Genomic DNA, 20,406 nt, shown 5'->3' with positions numbered 1-20,406 from the left:
GACGTGCATGTGTTGGTTATGTAAACTGAGCTGCTTGATGTCACTGAACATTGACTCTAACCACAGAACTGAACAATAACATGGTTCATGTTGTGTTCATGCTTTGTAACTGTAGCTATTCCACAATTCCCATTTAATGGCGTTCTAGCTGAGTTCGCTTGACGGACGGTGTAACATCCGTTCTGTCCAATTGCAGTTCAATGCTCTGAACCCATTCTAACCTCTCTCTCTCTCTCTCTCTCTCTCTCCGTGCTCATTATTGATTCCTGTGCCCGAAACCCAATAACTCTTAACGCTGTACAAACCAGGCATTTAAGATTTTTTTAGTCACGTCACACACTTCCAACGAACTTTCGCTCGGACGCTAAAACTCAGACGTTTGCCTCTCTTTTCATTTGCAGTGCCAAAGGACGGGCTGAAGAGCCAGGCGGTGTTCGACGAGATCAGGATGTCCTACATCAAAGAGCTGGGCAAAGCCATCGTGAAGCGAGAGGAGAACTCCAGTCAGAACTGGCAGCGCTTCTACCAGCTCACCAAGCTGCTGGACTCCATGCACGAGGTATGGAAATACCGTCTTATCGAATAGACCCCCCTCTTCTTCAACGAGCATGTACTTGTGTTGTTTTTTTACATGGCCGTCTGGAGAGTCGTGATGGCGCGGCTGGGAAGACCCCCCCCCTTCTCTCCGTCTGGTCCCACCCGGTCATCTTCAACCATCTGTTTGAATACCATACCTTGGATGGGGCTCAGTTAGTCCCTGTTGATAGATTTGACATAGATATTTAATAAAATATTAAATAAGTAGCACTTCAATGTCAAATGCGCCGTTCCTAAATGTGAGGAAGTGCGTGAATCTTTACATGGCTTTTCCAGAATATGCTGTGATGCCTAGTAAAATGCCTAGTTTATTTCCAGCCAATTGCCAATGCTAAATAGCAATGGAGCGTCGCATTTTCATTTTCCTCAGACTTTTCAAAAAAAGTATTTATTTAAAGACGTTTACGCCGCGGACAAAGCCAACTCGAGTTGTGACAAATCATGACGATAAACGCAATGTTTTGGGGCCGATCAAATCATTTGAAGGGGGGGAAAAAAACGGCAGGATACAACACCTTTTTGTTTTTCTTCTTACAAATGATTTGATCGGCCCCAAAACATTGTTTGTTGTCATGATTTGTCACAACTCCAGTTGGCTTTGTACGACGCTTCAAAGGTCTTTAAATAAATACTCTATGGGGAAAAATGCATTGGGAATTATTTCCTGGGCCTGGCGTTGTCATGAAAGGGTGGCGGGACTGCGACGCTCTATTGGCTGTCCCAGTCTGGCAGCTAATCAGAGCTGTGTATACGTAAAAACAAAAGTGTCTAAATATGATTTCCTTGGCAACCCAACACCAAAACGGCTTGTTTTCTCCATGGGCAGAAAGAAAGGCTGGGAAATCATTTTAAAAAAAAATAGATTTTATTCACTTCTGAATAAACGTTTTTTATCATTTAGTCATTCGGCAGCTTTTACAGTCGACCCCTATAAAGTTCTGATGCATGGCTGAGTAGTGATGATGATGATGGTGGTGCTGTGTCTCTATAAAGTTCTGATGCATGGCTGAGTAGTGATGATGATGGTGGTGCTGTGTCTCTATAAAGTTCTGATGCATGGCTGAGTAGTGATGATGATGATGGTGGTGCTGTGTCTCTATAAAGTTCTGATGCATGGCTGAGTAGTGATGATGATGGTGGTGCTGTTGTCTCTAGATGGTCGGCGGCCTGCTCAACTTCTGCTTCTACACCTTTGTGAATAAATCCCTGAGCGTGGAGTTCCCGGAGATGTTGGCCGAGATCATCAGCAACCAGTTACCAAAATTCAAAGCCGGGAGCGTCAAGCCGCTCCTCTTCCACCAGAGATGACTGTGTGTCCGATACCACCTACCCACCACCACGACCTACCCCTCCCTCTCTGAGATACAATGCCTTAAAAGCCCACCACGCCCAACCCAGGATCCCTAGACGCACGGACCGGACGGAGAAAAGGAACCCCGTTAGTGGACGGGAAACCTGGAGAGATGGAGATGCTCTAAAGAGAGAGACAAGAGGGCGCGACGGATGTTTCGGGGAGCGAGTATGCAACTTGTGGTGGTTTCACGGGGCGAGAGAGAGAGAGAGAGAGAGAGAGAGAGTGAGTGAGAGACATTTATGTAGTTAACGGGAGAATGAACGCAGAGATTTTAGTTTTGTCGAACGGTCTGAGATACAGTATATAATAACAAGTAGGATTGTTATTTTGTTTTGTAAGATTATGATATGAGATAATCATGGAGTGAAATAGGCTAACCATTCATGTCATCTCAGGTTTCTTATCCTTGGAAAAAAAAAAACAACAGTATCCGCAGTAGATAAGACAGATATCTATGTACAGGCTATTTTCTACATTTTTCAAATATCACACTTTATACAGTATGTCCAGGTCCTCGTTACATGAGAAGATGACAAAGTAGAACTTGTGCTTTTAAATGAACAGGCTTGTAGACTCGTTTTTAGGGATTCACAAACAGGAACGGCGTGATCTAACAGTCACAGGAAAGCGACCGCTGTTTTCCAAACAGTCATTTCAAAAGCTTAACGTTATCGCTTCAATATTGTTGGGACATAACATGGAATTTAGTTGGATAATTACTTTTGTTTTGTTTTTATGAGGATGTGTACAATTCACACAAGCTAACCTCTTCCAGGTTTACACGTCTGTTTATAAAAGGGAAACGGAGATGATGTGCCTTTTCGCTTCAATTTTGCTTTTTAGCTGTTCAGTTTGTACCTGTGTGAGAGTCCCTTCATCCATTCATCACAGTCCCTCATCATACCTGATTGTATTTTTGAAAGACATGCAGTTTCATATTTTCCCCTCCTCCGTGGCAATCTTAAGCCTGATTTATGCTTCGGTGACAAAAGAAAAAAGGATCATCTTCCAATGAAACAAGTGTCTACACTTTTTTCCTGTTGAAACTACTTTCATCTACCGAAGTGGCAGCTTTGTCATCCTCTGCGTTTATATCACAACAGAAAAAGAAGTGATCTTTAAACAGGAGTGGAAAACTTCCTGCCGTGAACTCCCTCCCTCGGCACACGTTTGAGCACTTAACACCCCTTTACTTAAAGGCTTTAAAAAGACTGTGAAGGAAGGCTTTCTGAGAGGCTGGACTGATCTCTGTACAGAAGAATATGGCTTTTGGAAGGATGATGGTGTATCGTTTGTCTGTTTGTCAAGCCCCTCCCCCCCCCCCCCCCCCAATTATGTGATGTGACTGGAATGTAAGAGAAATCTGCGTCGGCCAATCAGATATTAGGCTTTTATGTACTAGAATCGTACATATGTCATGTTCCAGGCTGGCTGGTGTCTGTGGTTCAACCGTGTCTCGGAATGATGGGAAAGTGGACATCATTTATTACGTTTTTATTTCGTTTTTCTTAGGGAGCTACAAGTCACGATGGACAAATAGAAACCTCACATGCAGTCCCAATTTTGCCAAACATGATCCCTCACTTGAGTCCTTTTTTATAAAACACTGAACCCTAGTGTCCCTATTTGGGGGCAAAACAATCTGCAAAAAATCTGCCGATCTAATAAATTCACAGCGCAAAGCGTCGTGAGCTTGTAGAACGGCTTTTTTCCACAGAAGATATTTAGCGTCGTCTGGTTAACTAAGTATATAGGGTTTAAGTGATTAAGGACCACCAGTGGCCGGCATGTAATCTGGTAAAAACCTCACACACGGCTGTTGAGAACCTCAGATCGACCATCCAGGCACCCCCTGCACCTCTTTTAGAGACCTTTTTACTTAGGCACCTTGTGATAAATGTTAAGCGCTTCTTATTGTGTGTATGATGTGTGTGCGCGCACGTGTGCAAGCCGCATAATCGCATATATTTGCAGCGTGTGTGTGTGTGCGTGTGCGTTAATACATAGACAAACCCCAATGTTTGAAAGCACTCTGTCTAGTATGTGACTCCACCTTGACCGCTCAGCTCATAGCAGGCAGATTCCATCCTACATTCTCTGGGAAAGATTTCAGTGCCAAACTCTTGTTTTTCTGCCTGTTTTAAATCATTTTGATCAGAAGTCAGTGTTTATACTGTATCGGAGGAGAAACATGTATCCCAACAGTAAAGCTTGTGAAAGTAAACTTGTTTTTTAAATAGAATCTTTTTTAACACTCACTACATAAACAAAATGATCACAACAAAGATCAATTTATTTCAGCTTTATGTTCTACTGCAAGAGATTCACTCGTTAATTGTATAATTACATAGTATAACATAGGTCTACCAGTAACTCATTGTGTTATGAAAGTAAATGGGAGTTTGAAATATGTTTATTGTCATTTATTTTATTTTATTTTGTCATTATAGCGCCATTTGGGTTTGTCTGCTTAGTTTGTCATGGCTGTCTTTAATACCCCTGTTATTATGTTTTTGTGTTTGAAAGCACAAAATTCACTAATGAATTTGGATCTTAAAGCCGAAATTGTTCTACTCCTCTAAAGAAAAAAAACGCATATTGCTCTTTTTCTTAACAAAAAAAGGTGGCACGCTGTCCATATTTTAGATGATTGGATGTCAAGAGTCTTTGGGTACTCGGAAAAGCGCTATATAATTTTGAGATATTGTTATGATTATTAAGAGAGAACTGCATTTTCTGTTCATAGATAACCTATTGGAACAGAAATCGAGCAGTACAGTAAATGTCATTCTCGCACACAACCATAGATACAGTACTCTAATGCCAACATCCAATGTGAAGCTACTGGGGTGATACTCATTACTTAATAACTCCCGTGCTCAGGTCACCATTGGTTGAAGTTTGATGAAAGTGTTTGTGGTCACCCATGTTCACTGGTAGACTGTAAAACAAAACAAAAACTATGTTTTTATTTTGGACTCCCCCCCACATGGTGTGCTTGTGTGTTTTGTGTTGTTTTAAGACTGATCAGGTAAGTTTTTCCGGGTGTGTATGTGCTGCCATGCTGATTGCCTCATTTATGCTGAAAATAGCCATTCTACAAGCTCACGACACGTTGCAAATGTGACGCGCTGTGAGCTCATGGATGGGCTATTTCCGGACGCGACGCCGCCGTCGTCGCGCGACAAAGAATAAATCAGGCTTATGTCATCACAAGTGTCATCCTCCCAGCCGTTCAACTCCTCCCCCATGTCCCAAAATGAATGATTGTGTTTTCCTTTTGGGTGATTCAATAGATAGTTGTGAAAACCTTCCTTTTTAAACTGCAGAACGGTTACTTTCACATCCAGTGCGTCTTCACAACTCTGCTGCTGCTGCTGCTGTTGTTCAGAACCTCTTTTTTTTTAACAGATATACAAAAAACACACTTGCCTCTCTCCTCAGACGTATATAGGCTACGGTCACCTTCCTGTTGTAGACGTTTTACGAGGACAACCGAATATGCAAAGGAAATGCCAGATAAACATACTATTTCATTATTGCATGAAAAGACATTTAACTGCTTCCTTTGATGTATTGTTCTTACTTTAAAATATAAGCTATTCACTCAGATGAGTTTGAACACTTATCCTTTATCTCTGCAGGACAGATTTTCAGGAAAAGATGTATGCTTGTGTCAGTAGACTATTCAGGCAGACTGCACACAATGGAAAGCCTATTTGAAGTTTGAATACAAGGTGACCAAAGCAAATAACAGTCAAACTTTCAGCATATTTCAACATAACTCTAGCTCTTAGAGGACAAGTGTACAGCACTTTGTTTTGTAACACATTTTGTATTCTATCTTGACGGCTTTGGTCAAATTGTGTAATACTGTGAATAGGAAAATAGTCCGTTTTTTGTTTTGTTTAGTTTTCCACACAAACTGTTTGTGAAAGTAATCAACCAGCTTGAATCTAAAAAAGAAAAGAAAAAATTTGCACTACCCAAATATTGTTTGAAAATCTATTTTGTATAAAATATATGCAGACATTAACTTTTGAGAAATTAAGGGCGGATCACGTTCACTGGTATATGCTTTCTTTAAAGCTTTGTTTTTGCTTAAAGTTTCAATTATGTACATATAATCCATTGTAAAAAAAATGTGGTGTATTTGTCTCAAAATAATAGTTTTTCTATATCCTCTGTATTATTTCTCTAGTGTGAATTCCTGTTGATCTTTTCCTCCATTGATTAAATGTTGAACTATGTCTTTGTTGTGTGGTACTTCTCAAAACATGGAACTGTATGCGATGTATGACATATTAACTTGATTCTGAAAAATGGAAACGGTAAGCTTTTAATGGTCACAGCAAGCACTTGTTCATTAAATAAATGAGCTTTTCCATCACAGTGCTTGTTTCATTGACAGTCAAAATCTACTGACTGAAGGGAGTTGGGTGGGAATTCTCAAACCATCTATTTTGAGTTAATAATGCCTTTTCTGTCAGGCATTTTGTGTTCCTTGTGTCACATTCTGAATGATAGATGAGGGGAGTTATCAGTTCTGACAACTGCGACCAAGAGGTGGACAGTAACTGTAGAGTAAATGTACTTGAGTACTGTACTTAAGTACATATTCTGAGGATCTCTACTTGACAATTTTAATTTTTTTATACTTTATTCTTACTCAAGTACATTTCCAAGACAAATATTTCCCCACTTCTGCTCTCACACTAGTTGTGTCCTATAACTGAATTGTGAAAAAGTACAGCAAATTGTTGATGTGAAAAATAAGAAATGTACTTGTAACTATTTAAAAGCATCTACTCTTGAATAAGTAGATTTAAAAGCAAGTCATGTTTTGCTACTTTTGACCAGGTCGTATTTGTACTCTTACTAGTACTGGGGTCGAGTACTCTGTCCACCTCTGTAGGGACACTTAAAAGCTAATGGGGAAACTTTCATTTGAGTTCAAGTTCAAGGTGCAAACCTTGGGGAAGGAATTATTTTCACGTTTGATCTTTGGAGCAATTATACTGTGTATTGTATTGGTTGAAAAGGAGCTGGCCAGGCTCATTCCTCAACCAGTTTAAATCTCATTCTGACTCCTGTGACCTTACCATTCTTTCACTGTCTTGTGCACAAACAATATTACAAGATGTCATTACTAAAACATGCCATACTATTAGTGTTATAGTAAATCATGTAATGCTATGCTATACACTATCTTAGCAATAGGTTGTGTTTAGTATATGTTATAGTGTTTATTACATTTGTATATTTAATGATTAAAATGACATGCTATAACAACAAACATCGCATGGATGCACCTGGGACGTATCCTCAGTTATGTATCCCAAGGTCATCAGGGTTTCGGGTCTCTCGAACAGCATACCCCTCACTCAGGCGACCCAGCCTGGGTTATCAAGTCCTGACTTACATCCCAGTAGCTACCCTTGATCAGTCCCATTATAGTTAGGGAAAATTAGCTTAAGTTGTGGCAAATCTGGGGAAAAAATGCTTACCACTAGCTTTCTTCACAGATGTGTTCATAAAGGTGTCTACTATCACAGAAAAATTGTGGGAGCCAATCAAAGTTGGGGTACACGGAGGGCCTAGGATAAATGCAGGACATTATGAGCTTCTGAGGTGTGTAAATAGGTTTCTTTTGGGGTGCTGAATCTGTTCCAGCCATTACCTTTCAGTAAAAATTACTTTCTTTTGTTATGTCCCAAACATGCGTAATAACTAATATGTCACCTTTGTCACCAAGCTTCCATCCATTCTCCAGTATGTGACTATGAATGGAAGCTGCCAATCTCTGGTCTGGATATAATCTCGGAGAGAGTGCTGTGCTGCTGCTCGTGTTGTTGGGGGGGGGGAGTTTTTCAGTTTTGATACTCCCAGTAGCTGAAGATGTCAAATCTCCAGTCCCCAAAACTTTCGTGCGATTTCCCATTGGAACATGAACTTGAATAGTTCACAACTGGCTGTGATGAGGTCCTCCTCCTTGTTGGCTTGGATGTCCAAAACTTCCATAGCCCTCTCTCCACTTCAGTCTTGCAGAACTACTACCACTACTGGGAGTATTAAACCAGAAAAACTGCCCCTAACAACAGGAGCCGCAGCTCCCTCCGAGTTTATATCCAGATTCCAGACCAGAGATTGGCTGCTGCTGCAAAGTCCATCACTGGATGTGCAGTACATCCAGGGTACCACCACCAAGCTTCCATCCATAATCTCCATCCGTAATGTACTGGAGCATGGATGGAAGCTTGGTGACAAAGGCTATGAGTCTCTACCGTCAATGAACAGACCCCAGGCCATCACACCAGACTATCTTCTGAGGTTAGTCAGTTGCAAGGGGGAGTGCAGTACACACTGCATTTTAATGCACAGTGCATTTCTGCTTGTGGTAACTGCCATGGCAAATTTTACAAGAACAACAAGCTAGAATATGACAAGAGCAGTGAGGGAGATGCCAGGGAGTTGGAAGAGTATAGAGATAGTTGTATGTTTACTCATATTTGTAATTATTGTTTACAAAAGCATGCATACATACATTTTAGCGCCGTAGTTTTTTATTATGTGTTGGTCTTTTATATTGTGATATCATAGAGCCATGAAATTCGGCACATTAATTTCCCCCTTATTTTACCGTTATATTTTTTAAAGGTGTGACAATAAAGTCTTTCTGATTCTGAAAAGAACAAATCGGTTAAATCCATTAAAGATTAAAGGTTCCATTAAAAATCTACTTCTGTTTCAACAGTTAGTTTCAATTAAGATGCATTTGTCTGGGACATACAAATGCATATGTCTGGGACATACATATTGGAGGTGGTCTAGACATGCTATTTCAATCAGGGTCTGGTTCGCTGCCTAATAAAATATAAATATCAATTTGTGTTTTTGAACCACGGCAGTACGTAGGCTATTTAATGAACAAGTCAATCACAGCTGGGTCAATCATCCATCCCCGTCAGTTTTTACTGATGATGATTGATTGGAAACACCTACTGGGGTTTAGTGGCACTCAGCGTGTGGTTCAGATGACCTGAACTCTCCCCTTTCTTTTCCCCTTTTTTATGTTTTATTTTGTAATGGAGACACAAACGCTGATGTCAGTTTTACTCCATTATGTCCGTGCATTTGTTCTAGTGTTTCTCGTCAGTAGTGGACCTTGTGGCCTCCTGGTGAAATCTCTAGATGTTGACCTGATCCCTCATGCACGCATCTTCTCCTCATTGTTCAAAGCCATGTCGGAGCACGGAACCACAGATCTAAAAGAAGACATGTTGATGAAACCCGACTACAGATATATAAGATACATGAGAGATGTTCATAAGAAGCTGTCGAGGGAGCGCAGGAGTTTGAATGGGGGGAACTGGGACAACAACCAAATCAACACAATTCGACTGATAAAGCCTCGAGGTGAATGTCTGGACCCAAGCAAAGGTAAGCGTGTGTGCGTGTGTTTTTTGTTGTTGATTGAAATATTTATTATGCAGTTTGCAGAATTACAGTAGCCTACATTTCAAGCACAAACTCAATACAAAGACAAAGTGTGTGTGTGTGTGTGTGTGTGTGTGTGTGTGTCCAGTAGGTTTTACTTCTTTGTGTAATTTCATGAATGATATAGCCTACTATATCGGCTTTTGAGTTTCTCTCCTGATAGGACAAAATTGGTTGGCTATCCTGACCTGAAAATACATCTTCATGATCTTCTGTTTACTATTAAAAGAGCTAGACTCTGCTGGAGAGACAGAGGGACTGTTACGGCAACTGAACTCTGTAGCTATGGGTCTTCAACTTTTTTGTTGATTCGTAGATTCGTTTGACATTCCATCACTGTTGTGCAAATCAAAAATGTTGTTGTTTACACATTATACTTGATGATAAGAGGATTAAGTACAGTAGGCCTAAGTAAGTTACTTGATGTTGAGTGGCCTATGGGTCCCCAGCATGTAGAAACTGCCGGATGCTAACTTGCATAATGTTGAGCAATTTTCATAATTCGCATAATGTGACCATACCATTAACAACCTACAGAAAGCAAGAAAATCTAAATTTCATCATGCTTTATGTAACATGTGACGTGTCAAACTAGGGAGTTTTCTAGCCCCACAAGCAGAACCCAATGGTAGTAAAGTTTCTGACATTTTTAAGACTTTACACCATTGGGTCCTGGTCTACCGTCGGGCTGCCACCAGGTACGCACACATAAATACAATGTAAACACGTTCGGATAAATGAATCGGTGCAGTTTTACGACGTTTTTTCCTGTGATGGCTTCTGAATGTGCGAACTATAAGTACCTATACATACCTCTGAGAATATCTCCTGTGTCGCGGAAGCCGTTAAGTATTTTTTATCTATGTTTGATTAAACATGTCGCTTCTTCCTACCTTGTTTATTGACACCTCATTGTACCGCCTATCTGGCTAGCTAGTGGCGCTATAGCTATGACGTAGCCGGCACAAGCCAACCGCACATCGGGAGGCGGTACAATAAACGGTAAATAAACAAGAAGAATCAAAGCGACATTTTTAATCAAACATGGATTCAAAATACTTAACGGCTTCCGCGACACAGGAGATATTCTCAGAGGTATGTATAGGTACTTATAGTTCGCACATTCAGAAGCCATCACAAGAAAGAAAATCGTCAGAGTCCGCCGATCGACTTAACGTGGAGTTTGTTTATGTCCGCGTTCCAAGATCCGCATTCGAAAATAAAGTAACGGACAGGGACCCTACATAAAGCGACATCCAAATTTCATAAAAGCTTTATGGAGGGTTCCGAGAGGGGCTAGGAGTTTTCATGATGCTGAATCCATTCAAAGCATTAGTTTAGCAAAAAAAAAACTGTGCAAAACTAATACTTTGAATTGATTCAGCATCATGAAAACCCCCTAATTTGACACACTACTTAAAGCATGATGAAATTTAGCTTTTTTTCCCTTATTGGTTGTTGATCACAATTATTAAAATTGCTCAACATATACAAGTTGGCATCTGGCAGTTTCTACATGCTGGGAATGGGGACCCATGCTAAACATTTAAGTGATTATTATGACTTATGAAGTGACTATACAACGCTTCAATCATGGAATATTGTCAGGGTTTACCATGCTGTCAAGAAAATATATACCGGCATATATTTTATATATATATTTATATAATGGTATAAAACTTTCTCATTTGATTCAAATCATTCACATGTAATCATAATGTCAACAATGAATAGCCTAGCACTTGAGGTGCTTTAAGTAATGTTGGTGTATGTTGATCCTCAATTAAGGTTTTCTTTTTGTACCTATTTTTGTGATTGACTGACAGTGTATAGTGTACTGTACTGAATGATGAATGATTTCATCCCCCACAGAGTTATTTATGGAGGATGTCTTCTACAACCTGGATCAATTGAGAGACAATGAGCAGCTCTTGAAATCCATTCTATTGCTTTCTTTTGACCAACACCAAGAAGTGCCTCTCTCTGCTGTGTGCTACCTGAAGGTCAAAGAGCAGCAGAAGGATTTGAACCAGTGTATGCTTTGCCCCGGCTTCCACTCTACCAACTTCACAGTAAGTGGAAACGGACGTCGCAGGGAGAACTGGGTGGAGGTTGATATCAGCACATTTCTCCTCCCAATCTTGAGGTTTCAGAGGAAGAACCTGCATCTGCTCATCAAGCTGAGCTGTGCAGGGGACAAGAACAAAACTCCAATAGAACCCGCTATGCGGTCTCTATCTCTCCTCCTCTATCTCAATGACCCCAGCAAGCATGCCCATCAGTGGTCGCCTGGGAAAGCAGCTCAGAGACTTGTTACTTCAGCGAACCAACTTGACCGGGAGGAGTTCAAACCCAAACGAAGGATTGGCGGCAGGAGTAGAATCAGGAGGGAATCTCCAAAGAGCAAAAGAGGTGAGCAGAGCCTGGAGACTCAGCTACCGGACCTTCGTCCCAGCTCTGAGTTCAAAACAAACGACTGTGACTTGTATGACTTCAGAGTTAGATTCAGTCAGCTCAAACTAGACCACTGGATCGTTTTCCCTCCCAAGTATAACCCCAGGTACTGCAGGGGCCAGTGTCCCAGTCCAATGGGCTTCTTCTACGGATCCATCTACCATACCATGGTACAGAACATAATCTATGAGAAGTTGGACTCCTCTGTGCCGAGACCCTCGTGTGTCCCCTCCCATTACAAACCTCTGAGTGTCATGATATTCGATAAGGATGGATCCTATGTCTTTAAGGATTTAAGCAATATGGTGGCCACCAGGTGCACTTGTCGCTAAGTCCACTTCTACATTATGTATTTGAATAAAGTACAAGCTGGACAGCGTATCGACCATAAACCCTTCTTAGCAGTGGATTAATTCACTAGATGTTGACCATTACATAACCTGCCTAGGCTCAATGATGTCGGTTAGGAGTTGTAAAACGTTGATGTGAGCTGTTTTATTCCAATGAAAATGAATAAATTTGTAATTTATTTTTCTTTGATTTGTTTTCTATTATTTAATTAATGGGTGGGGGTGTTTCTTTAACAGAGAATTTGATGCACTTGACGAAGAAAATGTATAATTTGTTATTTAAAGTTTTTCTTAATTTATTTTAGGTGGTGGGTGGTCTGTCTATTATTTAACACGGTAATATGTCATACCTTTTACATTCCTTTTTATCCCTTGGGATTACAGATGATTGTCTGACAACTGTTTTCCCTAATGGAAATCTATCAAAATAGTGTCTATTTATTACCTCTGGTCATCACATGACAGCATACTTATGAATTTGTACTGACAATTCTGTCTAACTCTAAATGCGTGTCATGTCTATTTATGTAAATTGAATGTATGTACTATGTCTGTGTTCATCTGATGGATGACTGTTCACATTATGAGAAACTTTGAAAAAAAGGAATATAAATTAAAAAAAAAAAAGTTAGCATGCAGAGATTGTGGTGTCTGTTCTCAGTTGATCTATACTGAATTGGTAATGTCAATATTTCCAATAAACATATAGTAAAGAAAAATGGAATACATTCATAACATCCCATGGATGGAATAAATGTATTTCTTGGCAATGGTTTTATGACAATGAAACGATCTACTAATTCTACTTGATGTGGTACTGCCAGCTATTTATTTTCTCTGCTTCACCACATGATGGCAGTAGCGTCTAAAATGCCAATGGAAACTGGAAAGGTTTAGTCTATGAAAGGATCACGAGTGGATTGTTTAAAGTAAACTGATCCTGTGTATTCTCAATATTCATCGGGACATTTAAATGCATAAAATAAACTATTTTAAATGTATTGCTACCCATAAACCAAATTCCGATACCCCAAATCTCGGCCACTCGCTCACTCCAGGTGACTTGCTGAAATATATGACTGACAATCATGTGGACTTCACATAATCTCAGTGTCCGAACCGAACCTTAGAGTATATATACTCTAAGGTTAGAGTATATATACTCTAGGTCCGAACGGTAATATTGTGGTTTGTTTATTACCAGAGTTCACTCTAGCGGTATTTAGGCAACGTATTGAAAGACCTCCACGTAAATAGTGTTTAGTCCACAAGATGGTCACATATTTCGGCAGGTAACCAATTTCATCGTAACACCACTATGCTGGAGTGAGCGAGTGAGATTTTGGGTATTGGATTTGGAATTTGGCTATAGAGACATACACATATATATATTATGTTGCTAGTGGCCGGTGGAAGCGAACCCGAGACCTCGTAGCCTATCAACAAAGCCAATCGGAATGCAAACGCAAATAAAAGCCTGTAAACGAACAGTGGGGATTATATTTAGGTTTTTTTAGCACAAATAATTCATACATAAATCTCATAAAATAAAGTCAAAATATGCTTCACATAGGCTCTGGACCACCATGGACATAACATTGGTTTAATAAATACTATTTAGGGAAAAAAAGTATTCCCTTTTTATTTTTCGATTAACAGTATATAAAGTTGTGTGCATACCTTAGTATATATATTAATGAATTACTCTAAAACAGGTGCAAACTGCAAAGTCGACGTTTCGCAGTTACCCAATGATGCAACGGAAATACGAAAGACAGCATCCGGTCAGCGGTCAAGGCTTCCTTAATCTCGAGCAGCAGCTGAACGGTGAGACTCAATGTCATAAATGTGACACTGTATATTTACCTACAATACCAAATATATTTAAGATAGTCCTCCATTTTTGTGTAACGGGTTTGATATAGTTTGCTATAGTTCTATTAAACAACTGTGTTGACGAAGGTAAAAAGCTAAATATTCGAGGACTCTGTAAGCTAGTTAGCCTTAGTTAGCTTACTAGCTAATCTCCTTGCCCTTTGTTTACCTTTGGCTTGTCAAATGTGAACGCTAATGCAGTCACATGCATCATGGGCTTTTCCAAATAAACGGATGTCCAAATAGTAACAGCCTGCGAAATTCATCATCACTATTAAAGGGTGGAAACCTTGTATGTCCGATTGATTGATACGTACAAATATACACTTGTGTATATAGCCAAAAACAGGAAATCGTCACAGTGAGGGGGAAACAGGTGAGTGGGGGATTCAGATTTTTCGGGTGCCGGTTTCGAATTGCAGCCGTCCGTAGGTGCCCTTTGAGAGCGGTTTTGAAGGAGTCAAGGGATTCGCGTGGCTTAATGGCGAAACGGTTACTTCTCAGGAAATTAAAAAATAACCTGTGTTCCATTTATATATATATATATATATATATATATATATATATATATATAGTGTACTGTGGACCAGAGTGTTCATATATTTCCTTCCTGGAATGAGTGGAATCTTTGAAAATCCATACATTGATTATTAGATTGTCTACTTTTGTATGACGGGGTCTTATGACAGCATAACATAGGCCATTATTGTTTTGTTTTTTAAGATTAAATATGGAGATAGATTTCTGCCCAACAGTGATTAGTTTTGGGATTTACATTATGTTGAATGTTTATGTCAAATGTGTTACTTTTCACTTGCATAATAAAAGTTTCAGTATGCAGGGATTTACTTTAGCCTTTTAAAATCTATTGGGATCATGTTTTTTTAAAGTAGTACCCATGCTTTTCCAGTGCAATCGAGTGGTACTGTTGTTCGTGTCTTTTGATGTTTGGTTTATCTAAGATTGTACAATTTATTTCACTTCAGCTCTGTGAACATCATGGGTCGCCACTTCGGAAACCTGGCCAAGGTCAGACACATCATTTCCTTCACTATCTCCCCATTTGAACAGAGGGCTTTCCCCAACTACTTCTCTAAAGGAATCCCCAATGTATGGAGACGGTTTACGTCTTCTTTCTTCAGATGGTCTCCCCGTAAGTATTCATATCTGTATAGATTTTGTATCATGAAACATTTGGCTTTATAAATAATGTTATTAGCATGATTTTTTTTTTTAAATAATCAAATACATGGATTTGTCTGATTTACCACTTAAGCTCACAATGCCGAGCTTGTAGATTTGCTATAAAAAAACATGAAATTCCTACAAAATCGATTTGTTTAAAAGGAGAAAAAAAGGATAATTCTTCAATATTGATTAACCTTCGCAGACCTATAAACTCACACCAATAGTTTTTTCATCAGATGTGTTTCTGTGCTAACTGTTTTGCAGAGGTGACGTTGATGTACCTGACATACACCTGGGGAAACAACGTCCATATGCAGGGCAAGAGGAAGAATCCTGCCGACTATGAGAATGACGAATGATCTGCCTTCTACTCTTCTGAACTGTCTCCAAATTCTGTTTATTCCAACTCTGTATGTTTGACCATTAAAGATCAAATATTTATGTCAATGAGTTTTGATTGAAGAATCTGAATTCCACAAAAGCGCTTTAACTGCTGCCTTATGGCATGCACTGTATGCTTTGTTGTACGACGACAAATAGCAAAGCTAGCAGATCTACAAGCTCGTAGATGTGCTAGCTTTGCCAAAGTTGCCACGGAATAGCGAGGCTAGGGTTCATACGGTTAAAGGTACTGTAAGTGATATTTGTTAATGAAATAAGTGTTAAATATAATACCAAATTGGATGTGATGAGGTAGAAATGACAGGTCTTGAAATCCACCCAGAATAGCACAGTAGGGGTATGGGTTGATAACACAGTCATACACGTCTGAGAAAAACTTAAAGATGTCACTCCAAAATGTTGTTATTTCGGAGCACGGCCAAAAAAAAGAAAAGCCCTCTGTTGTGTTACATTTTGAGCATAGTGGAGAAACGGGGATAAAATGAGTGTAGCTTAGTACAGGAATAATGCAGCCTAAAGTGTCATGCTTCCAAGGAAGCCCAGCCCATGGACTTTCAGGAAACTTTTCCATTTCATTTAACCGAGAATGAACCAACATGACAATTCAAAAAATGATATTTTGTATAGGCTATTTTGTATATATGTATAAAAACATTTTGTGCCAGCACTCTACCATATATTAACCGCCCCAAACTGGTGGAGTCAGGTTACTACCATACAAAAGTTGTGCAAATACATCTTCAAAGTGTTGGCAAAGTGTATGAAAGGTTATTGCCTTTCTGGAGGACACGTTTTCAAAAATGGCCCCATCACAATATAGTTGTATGGCTAAGAGAATAGAAAGGAGAATAGACTTTATTTGCCATTTTCACAAATGCACAGGACATCTTGGAGCTCAGCTTCCCAGGGTCACCATTTAAAAAAGACAGAAAATACAGGGAAAAAATAGATTCAGTTCATCTGTCATTCATAGGACAAAAGGTAATTGACTACACTGAACACTTCATCACAAGTTACCACTCATGCAAAAATAAAATTACATTATTCCATGTGCAAAGGCTTGCTCTTCTCTAACACATTGACAAGCATATTAATATAAAGTATATTTGTTTATCGTGTTTTGATATGAAGTGACATATGTCATAGATGTTATAATGGTATCCTGCTATTCTGAGAAATGAGTTGTTTATCATGCACCATATCTCCAAACAGGAAAGGATCTGTGAAGCCACAAGCTGTGATCAAATCTATCCTGTAGTCAGTGAATCTGCAACCCATAATGTTACTATTAACATAATGTTATGTTCATTGTGAATGAAAGGCTGATCAGGGAGCCACTGTATTATTATTATTTTAAAACGTGGTCAATGAGACATGTTATTACATTACATTCTTGTTTGAGGATGGTTGACATGTAATGTGAAAAACCACATGTAGATAACATGATATTTGACTTTGGAGCCAATATCTGAGAACACCTCCTTAAATAAAAAGATATCTTGATAATATCCTTCTTAATTCACTCAAACAGCTGGACAAACTGCAACAAACAACGATACAGAATATAAAATATAAAAATATACAGTTTTAAATAATTTAAATGCTTCAAAAAGTATAAAACACATGTGAAAGAATGTGTGAAGGTACTTTGTTAGCCTAGAAGCATACACAAGACAATTGGCACTGATTGATCCAGCGGTCACACACACACACAGAACAACATTCATAGACGACTATGCTATCCTCCTTCAGAGCCGCAATACAATGAAATATCTGTTCACTGTCAACACACGATTGTGTTAGCACTGATACAGTTGGTGATGTGTTTCAGAAGTTTGCCCAGTGTGTGTTTTTTGGTGTTTTTCAGCTCACACTTACACTTGGTAACCTGCATCAGAAACAAAATAACAACTGCATATGACAATAGCATGCACATGTGACCCTCCCCACAAATAAACAAAACTTCAGAGAAACATTCACATCCAGTTATATATATTTTTTTGAAGTGTGCACAATGGCAACTTAAAACAAGTTGTGAATGAAAGTTACTTTATACTGTACAGCATAGGTAGGCTATAGGATTTGTGATAACAGAGCAGATTCTCAAACTGAAATAAAATGGATTCTACAAATGGAACCTTATACACAGTACACCTATTTGGAACCCCTGATGGTCCGTGGACCCCACTTTGAAAACCCCTGACTTAGAGAATTGCTTACGTTGTTGTTGAAGTTCCTCAGGAGATTGTGAAGTTTTTTCAATGCTGTGCCATCATTCAGAGAGGAATGTGGCGGAAATATAGTAAGACTCCTCTCAGCCAAACAGTAGAATTGATCCTGGGAAGAAGACAGAACACATTACAGAATAAGTTACAATAGCCAACATTTTAGTGTCTGTCTGACTTGTAATAGACAGGAGTCAGGAGTGAAGCTCCATCACACCGTGCAACATGATGCTGCAGTTTATAACAACACTGGATCTTTCATGAAAACATCTAACTGGAGATTATAGTAATAACAATATAAAACTATGTTAAGAACAGTTGGTTAGAGATGGGAACATACCACGCATGGATTGGTTGCATCTTCCTCTGGTGTTGTGTAGACTAACTCTTTCAATAGCTTCTGTTTAGAGATTAAATATGATTGAAAAGATACATTTGATTTCCCAATTTGGATTAATCATAATTATTTAAATAAAACAGAATTCTGCAACACAACATAGCTTACCGTGTGATTGTGTGTTAAGATGTTTACTGCCATCTCAATTTCCTTCTTCAGGTTCTTTTCATTAATAACAGGCTTATGATTATGGTTTTGGCTGTGATGAATATGTGCCGTGTAGACCATCATGAATGTCAGTGAGAGGATACAGAGAGTCTTCATGGCTTCAAGGCACAGCAGGTGTCAAGTTGAGATGGAAAGCTTACTAACATACACTGTCAAATACTTGCTTATATAATGCTGACACTCCACTATCCTGATGAAGGCTGAGATTTGAAATTCACGTCATGGTCTTTTTGATGCCCAAATAAGGCCTATCTGCCATCAAATATAAAAAAAAGAGCAGTGGAACTTTCTGACTAAGCACGATTCGTAAAACTATATGACTTCTTCCACCTTAGTCTCCCTAAGGTGTTATTCTCTGCTGCAGAAACACTGATTCATGCATCCATAATCCATTATATCCTGGCTTGATTACTGCAACAGCATATTAAAAGTTCTCAATATACTCCATTATGTTCAGAACACAGCTAGGTATACGTACCACCAGTTCTCCATGACCTCCACTAGCTCCTGTTAAGCAAAGAATCCTCAAACTACTGCAAGGCACTCAACCTCCCCCCTCTACCCATATTGGGGAAATAATAAATGTTGATTTGTCACTATAACTGTAGTCCAGCCAGACATTAGCATGGCCCGAAGTTATATTACCAAAGTCTATCTAATGGGACTTATTATTATTAGGAAGATCGAAAGACCAAAACGTCAGTCAATTCTTAATAGAACCTGAATAAAAGGCTTTAAAACTGTCCAAGCGCCCTTCTGCTTATTAGTGTGGTTGCCCAGACTATAGTTATTGTGACACTTCTTTCTTTTTCTTTTTCTTTTTCTTTTTCTTTTTCTTTTTCTTTTTCTTTTTCTTTTTCTTTTTCTTTTTCTTTTTCTTTTTCTTTTTCTTTTTCTTTTCTTTTTCTTTTCTTTTTCTTTTTCTTTTTCTTTTTCTTTTTCGAACGTCCGCTGTGATTGGCCGAGCTTTGCATAAAGCATGCTTTGTAGCAGCTAATTGGCTGTTGTTGGTTACGTAACCAATCTATGTTTTACAATCGTTTATAAAGACATATGTGAATGTGTTCCTCAGTCATGTTGCAGGTCCTTTGGTGTGATCCATGGTCAGGCAATGACCTTTTGCTTGTTTATTGTATTACACATGATACGGTTGATGCGTGTTTGGTCGTGTAAACTAATTTTAACTTTTAATTTTATTTATTTTTATCTTTATTTGTTTATCTTGTTCTTTATCCTTGTTTTATATTATGTTTCTGTGTTCATTTCATATTGTCCATGAATACGTATTGTGTTGTTGTTGTTGCTTGTGTTTGTATTTTCTGTTTTCTGTGTTTGTAAAAAAAAATCTAAATAAAGTACTGATCATAAAAAAAGAAATACATTACATAGTAAATGCGTCGGCTTGGAGTTGTTATTGGTGACTCCTGTAGGACTTCACTACACCATACAATGCAATCAGTGGCTTAGGATCAATAACCTTGTATGAAAAGGTATTAAATACACCTGTAATTGGCTAACAATATTAGTGGGAGGGGCCTATGTAAGCGACTGCGGCAACCACACTTTGCAATTTTTCAAAACAATTCTAGTTATTATTATTATTGCAAGCAGTACTAGGTGGCTAGGCCTAGTGGTGGTATAGTTTTAACCACACAGGAGGGTCGCTATGCAACTACTTGCAACTGCTTGCAACCATTATTCCCAATGGCAGTTGCAAGGAGTTGCATTGGTGTGTTGCAAGGAGTTGCGAGTAGTTGCAAGGAGTTGCAGCTGGTGTGGTTTGGGCCTAAGTTTTAACAATTTAGGTCAGATTCTCACATCCAGTTTTAAGGGTTACACGGACATGAATGCACTCTTAAGTCCAAATCCAATAAACTAATTTAAAGGTGTTGGATTTTA

General features: G+C 39.0%; 2 protein-coding genes across 3 annotated transcripts in view; both read left to right on the top strand.

The window, feature by feature from the left end:
• The window catches only part of LOC308323141 (glucocorticoid receptor-like), a 38,864-nt gene extending 32,663 nt beyond the window's left edge, over positions 1-6,201 (top strand). For both annotated transcript variants that reach the window (XM_080774781.1, XM_080774780.1), the window contains exons 8-9: positions 402-559; positions 1,753-6,201. In XM_080774781.1, coding sequence (XP_080630907.1) covers positions 402-559; positions 1,753-1,905 — 311 coding nt within the window. In that variant the 3' untranslated portion in view covers positions 1,906-6,201. The remainder of the gene's footprint in view (positions 1-401; positions 560-1,752) is intronic.
• A 7,810-nt stretch (positions 6,202-14,011) lies between these two features.
• On the top strand, positions 14,012-15,756 carry LOC308322665 (cytochrome b-c1 complex subunit 8-like). The gene is made up of 3 exons (XM_080774060.1): positions 14,012-14,079; positions 15,114-15,280; positions 15,580-15,756. Exons 2-3 carry the CDS (start codon positions 15,127-15,129, stop codon positions 15,672-15,674), a joined length of 249 nt encoding a protein of 82 aa, XP_080630186.1. The 5' UTR covers positions 14,012-14,079; positions 15,114-15,126; the 3' UTR covers positions 15,675-15,756.
• Positions 15,757-20,406: the final 4,650 nt, after the last annotated feature.

This window comes from Protomyctophum bolini (genome assembly GCF_963924005.1).
Source record: "Protomyctophum bolini genome assembly, chromosome: 10".
In the NCBI taxonomy this organism is placed as follows: domain Eukaryota; kingdom Metazoa; phylum Chordata; class Actinopteri; order Myctophiformes; family Myctophidae; genus Protomyctophum; species Protomyctophum bolini.
This window is presented reverse-complemented; position numbering and strand designations above follow the sequence as displayed.

Bases quoted from the DNA above. Each gene is read 5' to 3' on its own strand.
- LOC308322665 (XM_080774060.1), top strand. From the start codon at position 15,127: ATGGGTCGCCACTTCGGAAACCTGGCCAAGGTCAGACACATCATTTCC. The intron at 15,281-15,579 runs GTAAGTATTCAT...ACTGTTTTGCAG, and splicing joins TTTCTTCAGATGGTCTCCCC to AGGTGACGTTGATGTACCTG.